Source organism: Urtica dioica, chromosome 1 (genome assembly GCF_054948205.1).
Source record: "Urtica dioica subsp. dioica isolate 48M chromosome 1, U.dioica_male_clone48M_v1_H2, whole genome shotgun sequence".
Classification (NCBI taxonomy): Eukaryota; Viridiplantae; Streptophyta; class Magnoliopsida; order Rosales; family Urticaceae; genus Urtica; species Urtica dioica.
In genome coordinates, this window is record NC_142756.1 from 22681695 (window position 1) to 22699803 (window position 18109).

The 18109-nt window shown below is 39.9% G+C and overlaps 2 protein-coding genes across 3 annotated transcripts; both read left to right on the forward strand.

Moving 5' to 3' along the window:
• Positions 1-1766: 1766 nt before the first annotated feature.
• On the forward strand, positions 1767-12794 carry HYP1 (hyperosmolality-gated Ca2+ permeable channel 2.3). Of its 2 annotated transcripts, none has more exons than XM_089615477.1 (10): positions 1767-2417; positions 2492-2644; positions 2744-2807; positions 2899-3108; positions 8567-8752; positions 10099-10400; positions 10961-11237; positions 11574-11849; positions 12144-12377; positions 12459-12794. In XM_089615477.1, the coding sequence occupies exons 1-10, from the start codon at positions 2134-2136 to the stop codon at positions 12618-12620; spliced, it is 2148 nt and encodes a 715-aa protein (XP_089471603.1). In that variant the 5' UTR covers positions 1767-2133; the 3' UTR covers positions 12621-12794. The 2 variants fall into 2 exon arrangements, with proteins under 2 accessions (XP_089471603.1, XP_089471610.1); XM_089615484.1 differs by having other exon boundaries at positions 10102-10400.
• Positions 12795-17020: 4226 nt separating this feature from the next.
• LOC149407800 (uncharacterized) lies at positions 17021-17542 on the forward strand. The gene has a single exon (XM_089622145.1). It carries the CDS (start codon positions 17021-17023, stop codon positions 17540-17542), a length of 522 nt encoding a protein of 173 aa, XP_089478271.1.
• The last annotated feature ends 567 nt before the right edge of the window (positions 17543-18109 follow it).

Here is an 18109-nt window from a genome sequence, read left to right on the forward strand (position 1 = left end):
ATTAAACTCAAAATCATCAAAAAAAAATCCGGGTCGGGAAGCTCACTGGAAAGGTTTGAAACCGAGGGGATCTGGGAAGAAATCAACAGCGTCGCGTCGGGAAGTTGGAGGCACGGCGGGATCCGGCCGGGATCTTGGAAGAATTCAACGTGGACACGGCGGAATTTGGAGGAGAGCTTACCGACGCAAATGAAAAAAAATTGGGGGAATCCGGGTTTAAATACCCGTTTTTTTTAAGCGAACCAGACCGGGATGTGAGAACCGGGTTCCTGCCCGGATCCCGGTCCGGTTCCCCCGGAATCACCGGAAACTTCCGGTTTTGGTGGTTCCGGTGCTGGGGTCTTCAAAAAAGGGGGAACCGGACCGGTTCCCCCGGAATTTAAATCCTTGGTTTAAATACATGCTAAGGTTTTCTTTTTCTAAAAAAGATGCAACTAATTTATTTCTAAAAAAAAGAAAATATTAGGAAATGCATGTTTTTATTAAAACAAAAATAATGTTTCTCATTAGGATTTGCTTAGAATCCACAAATTTCAATGGATAATACACAATGACAATCGAGAATCTAACTAAAGTTAGTATGACACAAAAGAGTTTCGCTTCGCGTGCTAGGGAAATGAGTCCTTTATACACCTCGCGAGTACAAAACAACACTAACATCCTCCGAGCATCAAGACAAAGCCCCAAATATTAAGAATGATCTATTTTATGGTGATAGGAGATGGCTCGTCATTGATTATCTTGATCACTAGTGCGTATTACTCTCCATGTCGACTGGGATATGTGACTTATCAGAGGTCCCCGATTGTTGCAGTGGAAGCCCGTAATATCCCATTCTCTAGCTTATTCGGTGAGGAGGACGGAGAGACCTTTTGAAGGAAGATATAAGGAACAACAGACAAAAAAAAAAAATTACGATTTTTTTTATTGGGCATCACTAAAAATACCTCCCAAGTATTTGAGAAAATATCACACAAAATTATTCTTTTAGGATGTTCACCAAGCGTTTCAATGAACATCAATGGTGTCTTCAATTTTTCCGGGAAGCCCATATGTTGAAGTATAACTTTACGAACCCCCACTCTACTCGATCGTACGCTTTGTTCATATCGAGTATCAGGCTTGTGAGACCCTTCCGACCCTAAGTATCCCGAGTTATTGAGTGTATAAGCTCGAAAATGACAACGATATTATATGTGATCAACTGATCTGGGAAAGAAAACAAATATTTTTGGTTCTTAAAAAGATGTCTATGATGTTTGAATTTTTCAAAACTCCAAAGACGGCGATGTAACAACCATCTGTATGGTGCAACACCTGCATTTTGGTACATTCTTCTTTCTTTCCTCGGTCGATTTTGATAAATGATTTGATCGAGTGTTCTTTAAGTCGATTAGTCAATGCTTTAATAATAATTTTGTACAACACCTTGCATAGGTTAATCAGCCAAAACTCAATAGTTTTCTTAGAATTTTTACCTTAAGAATAAACACAAACGTTGTTTGGTTGAAGTTGCGAACAAAAATCGAGCTATTAAGGATCGAGAGGCAAACCTGTATTACATGCAGCGGGCCGATTTCCGGCCACATTCTCCTATAGAAGGCACAATGAAAAGGTATCATTAATTAAAAAGATTATTATGTCAACTTTTTCGAAAATGATCTATTAGTGCCCTACTTTTATTTTATTTTATTGTCGTTTTGCTTAAAGTTGTCGTTTTGCTTAAATTTGTCGTTTTGCTTTCTCTAAAAGTAAAGAGGGGAAAGATTACGCAAGCAAACGTGGGAATAATAGACCAGTAAAGTGTGTGACGATATAATCGGATCTTCATGTTCCGATCAGACCAGTTAAAAATGGGTCCCACCGGAGGCATAAAAAAGGCGGAGCGAACCCACCGTGACCAGGGGTTCCGATCATCACCGACCGCCACCACAAAAGTCGCTTGCTTCACTACGACGAAAATAATCAAATAATTAGAAAAGAAAACAGAAAAGAAAGAGCGAACCTTTATTTCACTTTCTTTTTCTTTTCAATGTAATTAACTGAAGAACTTAGTCCCACAGACACACTCACACACACACTTATTCTCTCTCTCTCTCTCTGAACTTTTCGTCGAACACCTGATCGGCGGTGATGATTCTCTCGGCTTTACTGACCTCAGTCGGAATCAATCTCGGCCTCTGCTTCCTTTTCTTCGCTCTCTATTCAGTCCTCCGTAAACAGCCATGGAACGCCTCCGTCTACGCGCCGCGCTTGGTCGCCGGAGGCGATTCTCGGAGCGGCGGTGACGAATTCCACTTCGAGAGGCTTTTGCCGACGGCCGGTTGGGTCCGGCGAGCGTGGCAGCCATCAGACGAAGATCTCGCGACGACGCTAGGTCTGGACGCCTTAGTCTTCACGCGCATTTTCGTCTTTAGGTTAGGCTTTTTTCGCCGAAGAAGTCCATTTCGAAATAATATCGAATTTAAAATTTGAATCGTATTGTTTTCAGCCTGCGAGTGTTTTCCGTTGGTTGTTTGATCGGGATCTTCGTCCTTCTGCCGATCAATTATCTCGGAAACCAGCTTAGCGTAGATTTCTTTGACTTGCCAAACAAGTCTTTGGAATCCTTCAGTATTTCAAACGTCAACGATGGCTCAAACTGGTGAGTACTGTTTCATCACTATGTCTCTGTAATACCTTTTTCTCGCCTTAGACGAAGCATAGCTTTTCTGGCTGATTTTATTTTCTTCTTTTTCCCAAGGTTATGGGTTCATTTTTGTGCTGCTTATGTTTTCACTGCCGTTGTCTGCTTCTTTCTGTACCTCGTAAGTGAAACTCCATCTCATTATGATTTTCGAGCTCATAGCATAGAAAGAAAAATCAGACTGATGTGATGTAAGTATTTTGTTTTCACAGGAGTATTATTACATATCATCGAAAAGAGTTGAGTACTTCTACTCGGCCGCGCCGAAACCTCACCAATACTCGGTATTAGTTCGGGGAATACCAATCTCATCTGAAAGTAATTGCAGTGAAACCGTCGAGAGGTTCTTTACGGAGTTTCACAGCTCTACTTATCTTTCTCACACGGTAGTCCGTCGTGATAGCAAACTTCAAGGTCTCATAGTAAGCACTTTCAATACTTTTAACTCTTAGATTTATGTTCCATATACAGCTTGTTGGGATGAATTTGTGAGCTTTGATCCTTGTTTGCTCTTCCACGGACGGGGCTAGTGACAAACCCAAGTTAAATGGTCAATTAATTGTTTATTAACGTTTGTAGACTGAGATCAAACATGTAATTTCTCGCTGTTTTTTTTTTTTTTTTTTTGAAGGGGAAAAGGGTTCTGAAAAAACCTTACCGCCCCCAGTAGGTGCGACGGCAAGGAAAAAGAACCCTACTACATCTCATTAAAACTGTGGTACCCACCACACTTCTCCCGCACAAGGGGCGGGAGTTCCCCAAAATCCAAGACTCCGGAAACTCGGGATTGAGCCGCCCATTGACAAAGAGTATGGGCAGCGACATTCGATTTCCTCGGAATCCAAATGAAATCAACAGAATAAAAACACAACATGGAATCTAAAACAATGTAAAATAAACTAAACGTACTCCAGTGAAGGGAGCTGCTGGCCGTCTTCAAGCTTCTCATCACGCCTTGATTGTCGCCTTCGAAGATAATTTTTGCGTGATGCCGAGCTCTAGCCATGGTACTAGCCGTCAGGATGCCGAACAGTTCCGCCTCAGCCGCCGAGGAGGCGAGGCAGCTGTCTGTCCCCGCCCAAAGAACCGTGCCGCTGTTGTCCCGGGCAACCACGCTAACCACGGCGAGGTCGTTCTTGAAAGAGGCGTCCGAATTTAGCTTGATAACGCCAGGCTTCGGAGGGAACCACCCATCTCGAGGCTTCTCTTTGATTCCGTCAGTACTCCCCGGCGTCCCCTCTACACAGGTGAGAAGCTCGTTGCACTTCACCAAAATTCTGATAACCGCGTCATCGAAAGCGAACTCCGTACCATTAGCCCATTTCTGATTCCTAGAGAACCAGAGTTCTTCGACGATGAAAATAGCCCTGGTAAGGAACTCGTCGGTGGAGCTGGAGTTCTTGTTCCAGTCGTCGTTGGCGTCAAGAATGGCCTCCACCGCCGATTGCCCATGATGAAGAAGATTATCACTCCAACGTCTCCCGTGCGCCACTCGGAACCATAATCTAGCAGCGAATTGACAGTGCAGGAACAGGTGTCCCGCCGTTTCCTCGTCGAGACCGCAAAGTCGGCACAAGGAATCAACTCCCAGACCTCTCCCAATTAGAACCGTCGCCAGAGGAAAACCATTTCTCTCAAGCCGCCACATGAAAAATTTGGACCTGTAATGCACTTTGCATTTCCAAATTCTGTTCCAGATATCGTCATCGGAGTCGAAGCCACTGCTTCCCAGGATCCTCGCGGCTGACTTGACTGAGAAAACGCCATTCTCCGTCCCAGTCCATAAAAGTGTCGGCCCGGGGATAGCGAAGCGGTCTCGTCTGAAGAATATTGCCCAAGGTAGCAGCGTCACATACCTCTAGAATCCTGTCGGGGTCCCACTCACGGCTGCCAGGAATGAAGAGATCGCGAACCATCAATGAAGATGAACCAACTAGCCCCGGCACAGGCAATACCAGATCTCTCGCGCACCACCGGTCGCTGAAGACTCTAACCTCCTCCCCGCCTCCCACGACATATCTAGAATGATCGAGGATAAGAGCTCGGGTCGCCAAGATATCCTTCCATGCCGAAGAGTTACTCTGTCTCTCCGGGGTGTCGAAGAAGTTATGATGCTTACAATACTTCTTATTCAACAAGTCCACCCAAAAGAGGTTAGTCTTGGCCGCTAAATGCCATCCCCAGCCCCCCATGCTTAATGGGTTGGCAGATTTTATCCCACACGATGAGGGCCAAATACTTGCCTACCCCGTTGCTCCCCCGTCACCAAAAGGACCGAGAAAGTTTATCCATAGAGAGACAAAAGGTCTTAGGCAGCAAGAAGGTAGACATAGCATACATAGGGATGTTTTGAATCACGGCTTTAACGAGCGTGGAACGGCCCGCTTTGGAGATGCTCTTGGCCATCAAACCCTCCCGTCGACCTTGAATTTTATCTTTAATAAATTCAAAGGTTTTAGCTCCATTTTTACCGAGAAAGAGAGGGTTACCAAGGTAGTGAAGGTCGGACCCGCACTCGTTCATATGAAGCTTCTCCAAGAGACTAGATTTGATCTCGTCGTTGCAATTCTTGGAGAAAAAAGCCCCGGACTTGGTAATATTCACCACTTGGCCCGACCATTTTTTATATTTATCGAGACACCTCCACACCGCCTCGACTTCGGATTCCTTGGCCCGGCAAAAAATAATGGTGTCATCCGCGAACATCAAGTGAGAGATGGTAGGAACTCCCCTCCCGATGGCAATCCCGTGGATCGAGCCCACGTTTTCCTCCCTCAATAAAAGCCGACTAAGAACCTTGGAGGCAAGAATGAAAAGGTACGGAGAGAGCGGATCTCCTTGTCTAAGACCGCGCTTAAGATGTAGCCTCTTTAGCGGAGCTCCATTGAGGAGAATCGAGCTAGACGCAGAGCACACACATTGTTCCACGAGCCCCACGAAATGATCCGAGAAGCCATAGCATCGAAGAGCCTGAATGAGAAACGACCATTCCATTCTATCGTAAGCTTTACTCATGTCGATTTTAATGGCCATAAGCCCGGTCATGCCTCTCTTCCTCTTCATTTAGTCCACAACTTCCTGGGCCAAAATGGTATTTTCAGCAATCCACCGCCCAGGGACAAAAGCCGATTGGAAGGGTGAAACCATGCGATCAAGGAAAGGCCGGAGTCTATTGGGTGATGATCCTCGTTATAACCTTAAAACAAAAGTTACAAAAGCTAATAGGTCTCAAATTATCAAAGGAATCAGAATTACCTTTCTTCGGGATGAGCACGACGTGAGCATAAGTGAGGGCCGGGTCGAGACTTTTAGAGCGAAAGAACTCCTTTATGAGCTCTATAAGTGAGCCTCCCACGATATCCCAATATGTTTTGTAAAAGACTCATTGGAGACCGTCCGGGCCCGGCGCTTTGAGGTCATTGCATTCCCCACACTGGGTTCTTGATCTCTATGCCGGAAGGCACGCTCACTAGCGACTCGTTCTCCTGGGCATTAAGAATAGGCAGAACTAGGCCCTCAAGATCCACCGGAAAGACCGGGTCGATGGATTTGAAAAGGCTTTCAAATTTTTCTTCCACATAATTCCCAATGAGGACCCGGGATTCAATGACCTCGCCATCCTCCTTCGTTATCCGACCAATGAAATTCATTTTCCTTCTCACCATCGTAGACATGTGGAAAAAACGGGAATTGGCGTCTCCGTGTTTTAGCCATAACTCTCTAGACTTTTGCCGCCAATGTTGTTCTTCGATACCTTGAATTTTGAGGATGTCCCGTTGAAGCTCTAGCTCGCGGAACACTAGGAAATCAGTGGAAGGGAGTTTTTGAATACGAATAAACTCCCTCTCACAATCCTCCAACTTGAGCCTAGCCGTATTCCACGATTGAACTAACATTGGGGGGGGTGGGGGAATGGGATGACCCGCCTCCTCGGCCTTGAAGCTAGTAGCAACGAAGATCCCTCTCCTGAATTTCCTAGGATTTTTCTTCTTATCCTTCGAGTTAGAGCAACCCTCCTCATTTTTCCCGGTTATGTTCTTAGACTTCCCTTCCTTAGAGGGCAATATCCCTACGGTTTTGCTGCCCGGTTCGAACGCCAATTTGAACTTCGAAGCCAAAGTTGAGAAATCCTCAAAAACACTCTCTACATCCCTTTCTTGAGCAGCCTTGACCCCTTGTCCTGGAACCGGCTGGCTAAATTGTCCAGCAATTCAAGATCCTCTTGGGACATCAGTAAAGCTACATCATTTTCCACATTGAGTGGCCCATCACATTCCAGAGGAGAAAAAATCGGTTCCAGCCCATTCCCAAGAGTTTTAGGGTAGGATTGGGCTTTTCCACTCTCAGGCCCAATCTCTAAAATCTTCTTTTTTAAAACATCATTCTGTTTCCTGACATAGTACCTCTCTTTCTTTTTCTCTCTAGAAATCACGGCCGAGACTTCCTGAGATTGGATCTCCACCCCGACTTCTCTCTCATTAATGCCATCCCTAATTCCCTCGCCTTCTTTTGAGTCCATCCTGTTGAATCCACGCCCATGACTAACTCGCGGCTCAGAAAACCCCTTACTCCCACTGGGTAAAGCAGCAAACTTCAGCTTTTCACCAGTTCCCAAGATGTTCAGAGAAGACAGGGGGTGGGTCGATTGGACCATTGGGCTGACAGACTCTCTCCACATCGCAAATTTCCAAGGACTTCAGCCAGCGATTGGCCATCGGCACCGGAATGGCACCGTCATTTTCAGGGACCTTCAACCAGGCAACCGCTTCAGGAAATTTTCCGCGACCTACAAAGCTCTCAAGACCGTTGAAGCACGACTTGGAACTGGACTCGTCGTGGATCCAGGCCCGAAACATGTCAACCTCCGGTGAGTGGCTCACAACTTTCACCGATTCCCTGCGTCGGCACGATTCCGTCGAATGTTCCAGTCGACCACATTTGAAGCATATTCTTCCCAGATTCTCGAATTTGCACTGAATCCAGATTGGAAGACATCCCTCCCTGTCTAGGAAAAATCCAGCGAAAACAGGTTTGACCACGTTAATGTCAACCCTCATCTTGAGGTCATTTCCGGGCCGCCCCGAGTATCCCATGAAGGTCCCCATCATCGCTGCGAGTTCTCTGGCGCTCGCGATGTTGTGGAACCCAGGAGGGAGTCCGCATAGTCTAACCCAAAAAGGGGACGAGGAAAAGTCAAGTTCTTCCACATTAAGGTGAGCCGGCCAACTGATTTAGAATGAGCTGAAACCCCTTCAAGGTCCAAGGTCTACCTCCCAAGACCCGCATCATGTCATCTCTGTCATCGAATTTGAACTGAAAAAGGCCCGGTTTAATCTCTCTAACAGTCCACGGCTTTTTGCATTTCCATACTCCATTAAAAATGTCCTTCACACGACGAGCTCCAAAAGACACCATAGAAATAATCTTCCCTCCCAGAAAAGAAGCTTCTGACATTTTCCCATCTCCGTCAAGTTTCTCAGTTATCACAAGTTTTTTTGCCAAGAAGAACGTGGTTTGAACTATCTCGTCCTCTTGAACTTCCTGTGAATCCATGCTCTCTAACCGGTGTTTCCCCTCTCAGAACTGCCGAAAAAGGAGTTCTCTCTCTAACACTCAAACTGTTTCCCTTTAAACTAACCTGAGCTGTGCGATAGAAAAAGCTAAAAGGAACTTGAAAAAAGAACTCAAACCCCAGCGAACAAGACAGACTTGCAGAAAAGACAAAAAGAAAAAAAGACTCCTAACACTCAAAAAGAGCACTTGTACGGAGAGAAAAGGGATTTTCTCTCACTAGATTTTGAAGATGTAATTTCTCGTTGTTACATGTATATAATTAAGCCAAATAGTAGCCATTTTGCACTCATTTTTGTTTGTTTGTAGAGTGACACGGAGAAGATGTACAAAAAGATTGCGCATCTGAAATTCACATCCCAGTCTGAGAAAAAATTCAAGCGTGATGGCTTTTTAGGGCTATTTGGACGTAAAGTCGATATTGTAGATCAGTATGAAAGGAAGTTGGAAGACTTGGAGGATAATGTAAGAATGGAGGCTTCGGCAGGCGGAAAGGTTGGATTGCTCATCTTTTTTTTTTTCTTCTTTCAAATATTTATGATAACTTGGACGATAACTGTAAGAACTGGTATATTTTTATTTTGAAAAATGAAAATATAAACGGAAGGAAATACGATGGTAAATGTCAGTTGTTCTAGAGTTCACTGCCTCTGCCTAGGGTGTTCATCAAAACCGCCAAATCGAACAACCCGATCATCCAAACCAAACCGCACTCTTTTTTAAACCGCCTCATTAAAACCCGATGAAATTTGGGTTGTAACCAACCCAAACCGCAATTATTTCGGGTTGGTTTGGTTTTTTATAGTCATGAGATTAGGTTGAACCAAACCAAAGTATTAATTCTTTAATTTTTTCAAGATTGAAAATATTTTATATGTACTATTGTTAAAAAAATATCATTTTTCTAATAATATTATAATTAAATAAAAAATACCCAGTATTATACTTTATTATTTGCGACTACATAAAAATTGGGTAGTTAAAAATGTGTAAATTTTATTTTAATATGTAAATTTTCTAAAGATAAGTAAAATTTTGATTTTATTTGACAAAACTTTTTAGATATAATATACGTATATGATTTTCATTTGAGTTATAAAGTCATTTGTCGAGAATTATAATCCGAAAAAACCAACCCAAACCAACCCGATTATTTTCGGGTTGGTTTGGTTTGGTTTTACATTTCAATCGGGTTGGTTTGGATTTTAAAACTGAAAAATTAGTTGTAGCGGTTCGGGTTGATAGCACATGAAAAAACCGACTAACCCAATCCGATTACACTCCAACCTCTACCTAAGGAATTTCTTCTCACTCGTACAATTTTCATGCTTTAATTCACTATAATTCTATCTATTTATAGACTTAGAAACATCGATAACTCTAAAACCATTAACTAATGCCTGATTATTACCATTCCCCAACTCTGGAGATCCTATAATAACTCTGTTAGTTGAAGATACTAATGATCTCAACTCAATCTTGGGATTGATATCAATGGATGTCTCATATAAAAGGTATATCAGAGGAAGTCATGATGTATCTAGTACATTTAGGCGTATGACCTTGCAACACTATCTTCATTTCGCATTCCATTAAAAAATTTCCTACGATCCGTTATCACTATAGGCTGACTTAGTTTTATTGTTTTTAGCTCGGTATTGATATCAATGTATGTACATCGTCAAAGGTACATTGAAGGAAGTCCTTGTGTATCATGTACCGTAACATTCATGCATACGAACTTGCAAAGATATCTTCCTTTTTCATTCCTTTTTATTGTGATCCATTATCCAATACTATTCCTTGCTCGTTGTCTCTGTGGTTACTAATTTAATATCCAGCAGGAAGTTCCAGCTGCGTTTGTTTCATTCAAGACACGGCTCGGAGCTGCGATGGCATTGCATATCCAACAAGGAGTGAATCCGACTGAGTGGGTAACTGAGAGAGCTCCCGAACCGCAAGATGTCCACTGGCCCTTCTTCTCCACATCGTTCCTCAAGAGATGGATCTGCAAACTCACTGTGGTCATTGCGTGTGTTGGTCTCACAGTTATATTCCTCATTCCGGTGGTGTTTGTCCAAGGTCTTACCCACCTCGACCAGTTAGAGACCTGGTTTCCTTTCCTAAAAGGCGTACTCAAATTGTAAGTGACATAATTTATGCTTGTGAAACCTAAGCTATTCAAAGAGTAGTAGTAATTTTTTAGAGGACAAATAGTAATATTTAGGCGCACGTAAACCCATTAATTTTTTTTAGTATTATATTTAAATTTTAGTTTTTAAAATTTCCTAAAGTTTCACGTTTGTTATACAATTACCAAAACTTAAGAAGGAAAGTTTTTCCGATCTTCGACCACCAAGTTTTATTTTCCCGAGTCCACCTGGGGAAGAACAATTAGAAGCATGGCCCTATGGATCTCGGCTCTTTTCCCCTGATTGGCAAATCACTCTTTGTTTTGTATTTTGCTTCAGCTTTTTGAAGATTTCTTTATCTTTCTTTTTAAGCTATTGAGTTTCTTCTAAAAGAATTCAATTGACACACTTGATGGCTAGTTCACTATAAATTGAGAAACATTGGCTATTTTGCTAAAAGGTTTTTCGTAAACAGCTATTTTGTGACATTTCTCATATATTGACTTGAATTTCTTATTTGAAGAACTAATTTCCTTGATACTAAAACTTATAAAATCCTCAACTATATCAGGGCGGTTGTTAGTCAAGTCATAACGGGATACCTGCCAAGTCTCATTCTTCAGTTTTTCTTGTCTCTCGTGCCACCTGTCATGATAGTGTTCTCTTCCATTCAAGGATACATCTCGCATAGTCAGATCGAGAAAAGTGCGTGCTACAAAGTGTTATGGTTCACTGTGTGGAACATTTTCTTTGCGAATGTACTTTCAGGAACAGCTCTCTATAAGGTTGACCTCCTTTTTGAGCCCAAGAAAATCCCCAGCCTACTTGCTGAAGCAGTTCCGGCACAGGTGAGAGCAAGACTCATCTCCATTGAGTACCTTAGCTATAAGGGAGTATAAGTAATTAGCATATACTTATGGGTCAATTATAAAATTGCTAAACGTTATACTAGTCTATAAATAAGAGGGGTTATGAAAATTGTACAAGAGAATAGAGGAAGGAAGAAATTCCTTGGGATTATGAAAGTTGCGTATCGTAATACAGCTTTACAGCTCTCCAGATTTTGTGAAGTTATTCGTTCTTTTTGGTTTCAAGTTTTTCTAACTGGATACAATTTGCATACATAAGTTATTCTTGATACTTTGATGTTAGAGTCTCACTTAGTTTTGTTGATGTGGGTTCAGGCGCCGTTCTTCATTGCATACGTGGTGACATCAGGATGGACCAGCCTATCATCGGAGCTTTGTCGACTGACTCCACTATTTTTCTCTTACGTGAATAGAGTATTTTCTGGAAATGAAAGTGTCGAGCTCGAGGTTCCATCGGCCCCTTATTACAGTCAAATTCCCACGATTCTCTTCTTCGGACTTCTTGGTGTGACCTACTTTTTCCTGGCTCCTCTTATTCTACCCTTCATTTTGGTTTACTTCTGTTTGGGGTACATCATCTATCGCAATCAGGTTAGTCAAGAAAATATAGTATTCGTGCATTTGGTGTAATGATGCTTGGTAAAATAAAGAAAAAAAATGGAAACGTGAAGAAAAGAAATTGCATGAACAAAGGGTATACATTTACCTAGTGTTGATTAATGTAACGACCTACTACACAAAATGAATGTCCGGTTAAACTGTTGTTTGTTTTCCCTTCAGCAAAAAGGTCATGAGCATAAACCTGTAACCCTCTCTCACTATCTCTGAATGCTTAAGCTTGATTTATTTGAACCTTGTTTATTTATTTATTATTAATTTTGGCAGCTATTAAATGTGTACTCTCCCAAGTACGAAACGGGCGGAAAGTTCTGGCCGATCGTGCACACATCGACCATATTCTCTCTGGTACTAATGCACGTGATAGCAATCGGTTTATTCGGCCTCAAGAAGCTTCCCTTCGCTTCAAGCTTGACCGTTCCTCTTCCAATTCTGACCCTTCTCTTCAACGAGTACTGCCGAAAAAGGTTTCTGCCGATATTCGTAGCTTTTCCCATCGAGGTACGTCAAAAAAGATATTGAAGTTGGCTGTTATTGGTTTTTTCGCTCCACAAGGTGACAGAGTTTTTATGTTTGATGCAGTGCCTGGGAAAGAAAGATCGAGTTGACCAAAATAACCCTGCCATGGCCGAGTTTTACGAGAAACTAGTAACTGCGTACAGAGATCCGGCTCTGGTGTCGAATCGATTTTCAAGAGCTGGTGATGATCAAAATACTCCTCTGCTACGAGCTTCCGAGATATGAGATACGCGAGACTAAGTTTTTATTTTTATTTTTTTTGTTCGTGATTTAATTTAATGTTTTGCTTGAAAGTTGTTTTGATAAAATATAAGTTTGTTGTATGTTTTGAATAATAAGTTTTCTCAATTTCTGTGGCTAGTTTTTTTTCCATAGCTAGTGTGAATGGCTTAAGTTTAATTGTGTACTTCAAAGGTCTTTGTAAGATCGAAATACCGTTACGGTAACGTTCCAGGACTCAAATTTTACTGGTATTCGAAGGTAAGTCAGAGGAATATCGTGGAATTCAGAAAAAGAAAAGAAAACGGAAAACCGTACCGTTGAAAATATCTACCTTCGATGAATACCGTCAAGTACCGTACTCATCGAGATGAATGTAGTAAATAAATATTTTAAAAAAAAAATCATACATAACACAGAATAAAAATGGAAAAAAGTTTACAATAATAGTTCAACAAAAATCCAACACAAATTTAATGACATAGTTCAATACAAAGTACAAAATCAAAATAATGTTAATACTCATGTTAAAAATCAAGTGACTATACATAAATTTCATATTCTACAACTAATTTAACAAAAAATAAAAACACTAAAAAACATATTCAAATCCAAATCCTATTTTCCGATGTAACAAAAAAATTGAAATTTTTTTTGGATACAAACTCCAATTTAACACAATAATTAAGTTAAAAACTAAGAATTTGAACTAAATCATCAAAAAAATAACGACAAATTTCGTGAAGAACACTAAATATTATCATATTTTAATAATTGTCGGTATTTGATCACTTACCGGTAAGTTTATGTTGGAATGCGTGACAACCGGTAAATTTACTTAAAGACAACCGGAAAATGGAAGGATTCCCCGGAAAATGTTGAAAACTTGAACAGTTTCCTCGGAATCCAAAAAAAATTCCGGTTTCGTACATGTCGTTACCGAGACTCTAAGAAAAATGGATTTCGGTCTGAGTTCTGACCGAAATCTACGGAATTTCAATCCTTGTTATATTAAAGTCTGTGGCTAGATTTGTAAAATAAACTTCTGTCCACCCCTTCTAACTTATCTATGAAAGAATTTATTTAATATGGGTGTTGCATATATAAAATATCATTATAATTTTGTATAACAAAAAAGATTTAGGTTTTTGAAATGGATTACAATTTTCTCAAAAGTTGATTTGGTATAATGAGAGAAATTATTATTATTCATCCTATAAAAGAGTAATGATTAATGTTTATATATTAATATTAATTTTGTACTTTTTATATAGGGTTGTTAAGTTATATAGCCACACGATTATAGTGAATTGGGATATAACCCACTTTTGGTTAATTTCTTGTAAATAGCCAAGTTAACTTATTAACAGATTAATAAAAGACTTATTTAACTCAGCCAAACATGTAAAAAAGGTAGTTAATAGGTTGCTACGTATGCAAATTGGCTATTTACAAAGTATTTACCAAAGGTTGACTAATTTACAATTCCTATAGTTTATGTGGCTTACGTAGCCAATTTTTTGTTTTATATAATACCAAAGTAATCTACCTTTCACTCAAAAAACGGTTTGAGCTAATACATACATGAGAAAATAGCGCCATAAATATTTAATATTTTCATAAACATATATTTAAATACATATTCTTAATATTTCGCGGCAAACATACAATATTAGGCTATTTTATATAACAATTAAAAATTAGGCTATTTTATATACAATATTAGTTTTGCAAAAAAGAAACAGCACGCACTGAGTTTTATTTAATTTACAGTTACCACTTATTTTTGTAGATCCCAAAATTATCAAAATATCTTAGTTAGACCCATTCATCCAATAATATCCGAAATTGGAGTTTTGGACACTTTTCGGACAAAAATGCCACTGAAAGTCCATATAACCCTTATCTCAAAAATTCATTCTCATCTCTTCTCAAATCTCTCATTCTCTCTCATTTTCGAGTATACAGTTGCTTGAATTCGGTCAAAAATTGGTAAGTTTGCTTCTTAATTAATCTTTTATAGACTTAGTGATATAGTTTGAGGAAAATAAAAAAGTAGGTAGATTTAGGTCAAAGTTTCCGGAGTTTTACGTTATTTTCGATGAAATCAGATAGTTTCGGATGAAATTCAACTAATTTTTCCGATGAAATTCAAGGTTATATTAGGTAAAAAATCGATAGGATCCAATAGCTACATGAAATTCGACATATTTCGTCCGGATCTGACATATTTAGACCAAATCCGATGAGTTTTGCAAAAAATCCGATGACTTTTGTAAATGTCCGATGATCTCCGATTGGTTTTCTTTTAATGTAATTTAATATATTTTTGTGGTATTTCTTGCAGTTTTAGTGATATTTAACTACACGTGAGAGAGAAACGAACGCTTATGGGTGTTCAATAATGTGAGAACATTTTCGATCGAAGTTTCGAAAGAGATGAACTACATGGAGTTAGTCGATAAGGTGTACAAGAGAATCGATATAGATAGATTCAAGTATGACTTAAATTTGACGTTCCATATGCAGTGGGTACGAAGTACAAAAGTCGTAGAAGTTTTTCACTTTGTGTAAGCTTTGTATCGAAAGAAATCATAACGTTAAGTGCAAATCGAGGAGTTGATAAAGGAAAAAAATGTGATGAATGAAGAATTGCCTCGCGTTGAACTCAACAAGGGACGAAATAATCTGATCATCAACAGTCGACACAATGTTCCTATCATCAACAACCGACAAGATGTTCCTGTGTTCAACGATCGAGCAGATGTTCCCTATGATCCATCACACAATGGTATCAAAGATGATGAGTTGTATAAGGGTGATAAAGTAAACATGTGTGACCGAGATGATTACCACAACAACGACCGAGATGATGAACTAAATAGTGACAGAGGTGATGAAGACAACGGGGACGAAGATGATGGACACAATAGAGACAAAGATGAAGAATTTGAAGAATTCGCAAACCCTCACGAATATGAAGATTTTGTTGAACATTTTACTACCTTCGGAACACTGTGAACCATCACGTGAGCCTCGTAAAGTAGTATCACCAACGAATTGCATACCTTACTTAGGTAAAGGCCCCGATTTCACAACCGATGATGTTGTCATGGAAGAACATAGTGAAGGTCAAAGTCTGTATCCAGCTTCTTCCACAAGTAATATAAATGAGATGTACTTAAATTCTTAAATGAAAAATGTTACGTTATATGTATTATGACCGTTGAATGTAATAGGTAGCACGTAAGATATATATCTTGGGAAGAAGTTTGAGTCCAAGAAACAAATGAAGCTAGAGATTCACATTTATGCTCTAAAAAATAATTTTGAATTTAGAGTGAAATCTTCTTCGAAAAGGAGATGGTATATCATACGCAAAACCAATATGTGCACTTGGAAGCTAAAGGGTGTTGTGCAGTGATCTGATATGTGGCAGATTACGTCTTACGAGAGTAGACACTCTTGCTCGCATGTGGTTTGAACAAAAGGCCATAGAGGAGCTGCACCTTGGGTTATTGAGGACAATTTCATATGTAAGGGGTACGCCAAAAGAATCTTATTAGAAGTTACCATCTTGGCTATACATGTTGGAGCAGAAGATTCTTGGGACTTTGACTGAGCTTGTGAAAGATGGTGACAAATTCAAGTAAGCGTTCTTTTCTATTTGGGCGTGTCGTAGAGGGTTCAAGTCATGTCGACCGGTCATATCATTGGATGGTTCATTTTTTAAGACAAAATATGGTGAACAATTTCTTTGCACAATTGCGATGGATGCTAATTCGCAGTTATATCCTCTTGTATTATGGGTCGTAGACAGCGAGTGTCATGCTTCGTGGATTTGGTTTTTGAGAAATTTGAGAGAAGTTATCGGTGAAGACGTACGAGAGTTGGCGTTCATATCCGATCGACGTGTTAGCATCATACATGGTGTCGAAGTAGTGTTCCCCGGTATCCCTCACGGAGCATGTTACCATCATCTAAAACGAAATGTCCAACAAAAAATCAAGAACGATCATTGTGGCATTGAACTGAATGTCGCCGCATTTGCATTCAATAAGACAGCTTTCGAAGCTCATTTTCAGCAATTGAGACGGAAACATGTCGAGATGGCAAAGTATCTCGAGGAAGTCGGTTTTGATCGGTGGGCCAGAGCATTTTTTTCCTGGGAAACGGTAAAACTAAAACTCTTCCTTTTGTCATTACAAGTGTTTAAATAATTGTACAACGTTGTTAATACGTTATTGTTTTGTATTTACCAGGTACGATATAATGACAAGCAATAATGCAGAAAGCTTCAACAATATGATGAGGAATGCTAGAACGTAACCTATTACCACGTTGCTTGAGTTCATTCGATTCACACTTCAAACGTGATTTTTCGATCGAGAAGAAATGGCTAGGAAATGCGATACAAACTATCCATGAAGTTTCAAGAGAATCTTGCCCATCTAAAAGAAAAGGCACCATTCGTCAAGGCGTACAGACTCGGTCTGTATGAATGTCATGTCAAAGACATGAGAGGTAACTTTGATGTAGATTTGTTGGAAAAGACATGCACTTGCGAACTACCACAACTACTTGAAATCCCGTGTGAGCATGCCATCGCATATACACAACATCGGAGTGTCGACATTTATTCTTTGCGCAGTCCTTTCTATTTGAAGGACACATGGATTGAGCTGTACAAGGAATCCATATATCCTGTTGGGAATGAAGACCAGTGGAACGTTCCGGATGAGATAAAAAACATGAAGGTTGCAGAACCAGTTGAAAAGAAACAAGCCGATCAATCGAAAAAAAGTAAACAAGGAAGGCAAAGTGTCAATCAATACCCCTCTCAAGGCGAAAAAGTTGTTATTCACCGCGAATGTGGCAAATGTAGTGGTATAGGCCATAACAGGAAGACATGCACTTGGAGGGATTGAAAACTTTGTTTTTTGCTCTTCTATCTTTGATTTTGTTATGAAATTAAGACGTTTGTATTTTTATGTTTACAACTTTTGGTTTTTAAATGTAGAACATTTGAAGTTTATTTTTATGTTTATGTGTATGTTTATGACATAACATGTTTTTGAAAAATTTAGTGACATCACATATCCAAAACTTTAATGACATAACGTATCCAAAACTTTAATAACATAACATATCCAAAAATTTAATGACATATAAAAAAAGTTCCACATATCCCAAACATTTTCAAAGCAAAAAAAATATAAAATAAAACATATCATCGCAGTTCTGTCTGGAAAAATAAGTCAGTCGACCGTTTCTTCTGGAACGTTCTTATGTTGTCGCTTTGAAGTGTATCAAACTCCAAGTCGACAAGGATGTACTCCACATACTTGACTACGAACATCCCGCAAGCATCACTGAAAGACAAAAACATAACATGCTATAAACAAAATACGCTAAACAATTAATTATACAATTTGCATACCCGGCGCTACACATTGCGGCACGTTTTGGTCGACTAGCCATAGGAACGGTGGAAG

Bases quoted from the DNA above. Each gene is read 5' to 3' on its own strand.
- HYP1 (XM_089615477.1), top strand. From the start codon at position 2,134: ATGATTCTCTCGGCTTTACTGACCTCAGTCGGAATCAATCTCGGCCTC. The intron at 2,645-2,743 runs GTGAGTACTGTT...CTTTTTCCCAAG, and splicing joins GTCAACGATGGCTCAAACTG to GTTATGGGTTCATTTTTGTG. The intron at 11,238-11,573 runs GTGAGAGCAAGA...ATGTGGGTTCAG, and splicing joins CTGAAGCAGTTCCGGCACAG to GCGCCGTTCTTCATTGCATA.
- LOC149407800 (XM_089622145.1), top strand. From the start codon at position 17,021: ATGCGATACAAACTATCCATGAAGTTTCAAGAGAATCTTGCCCATCTA.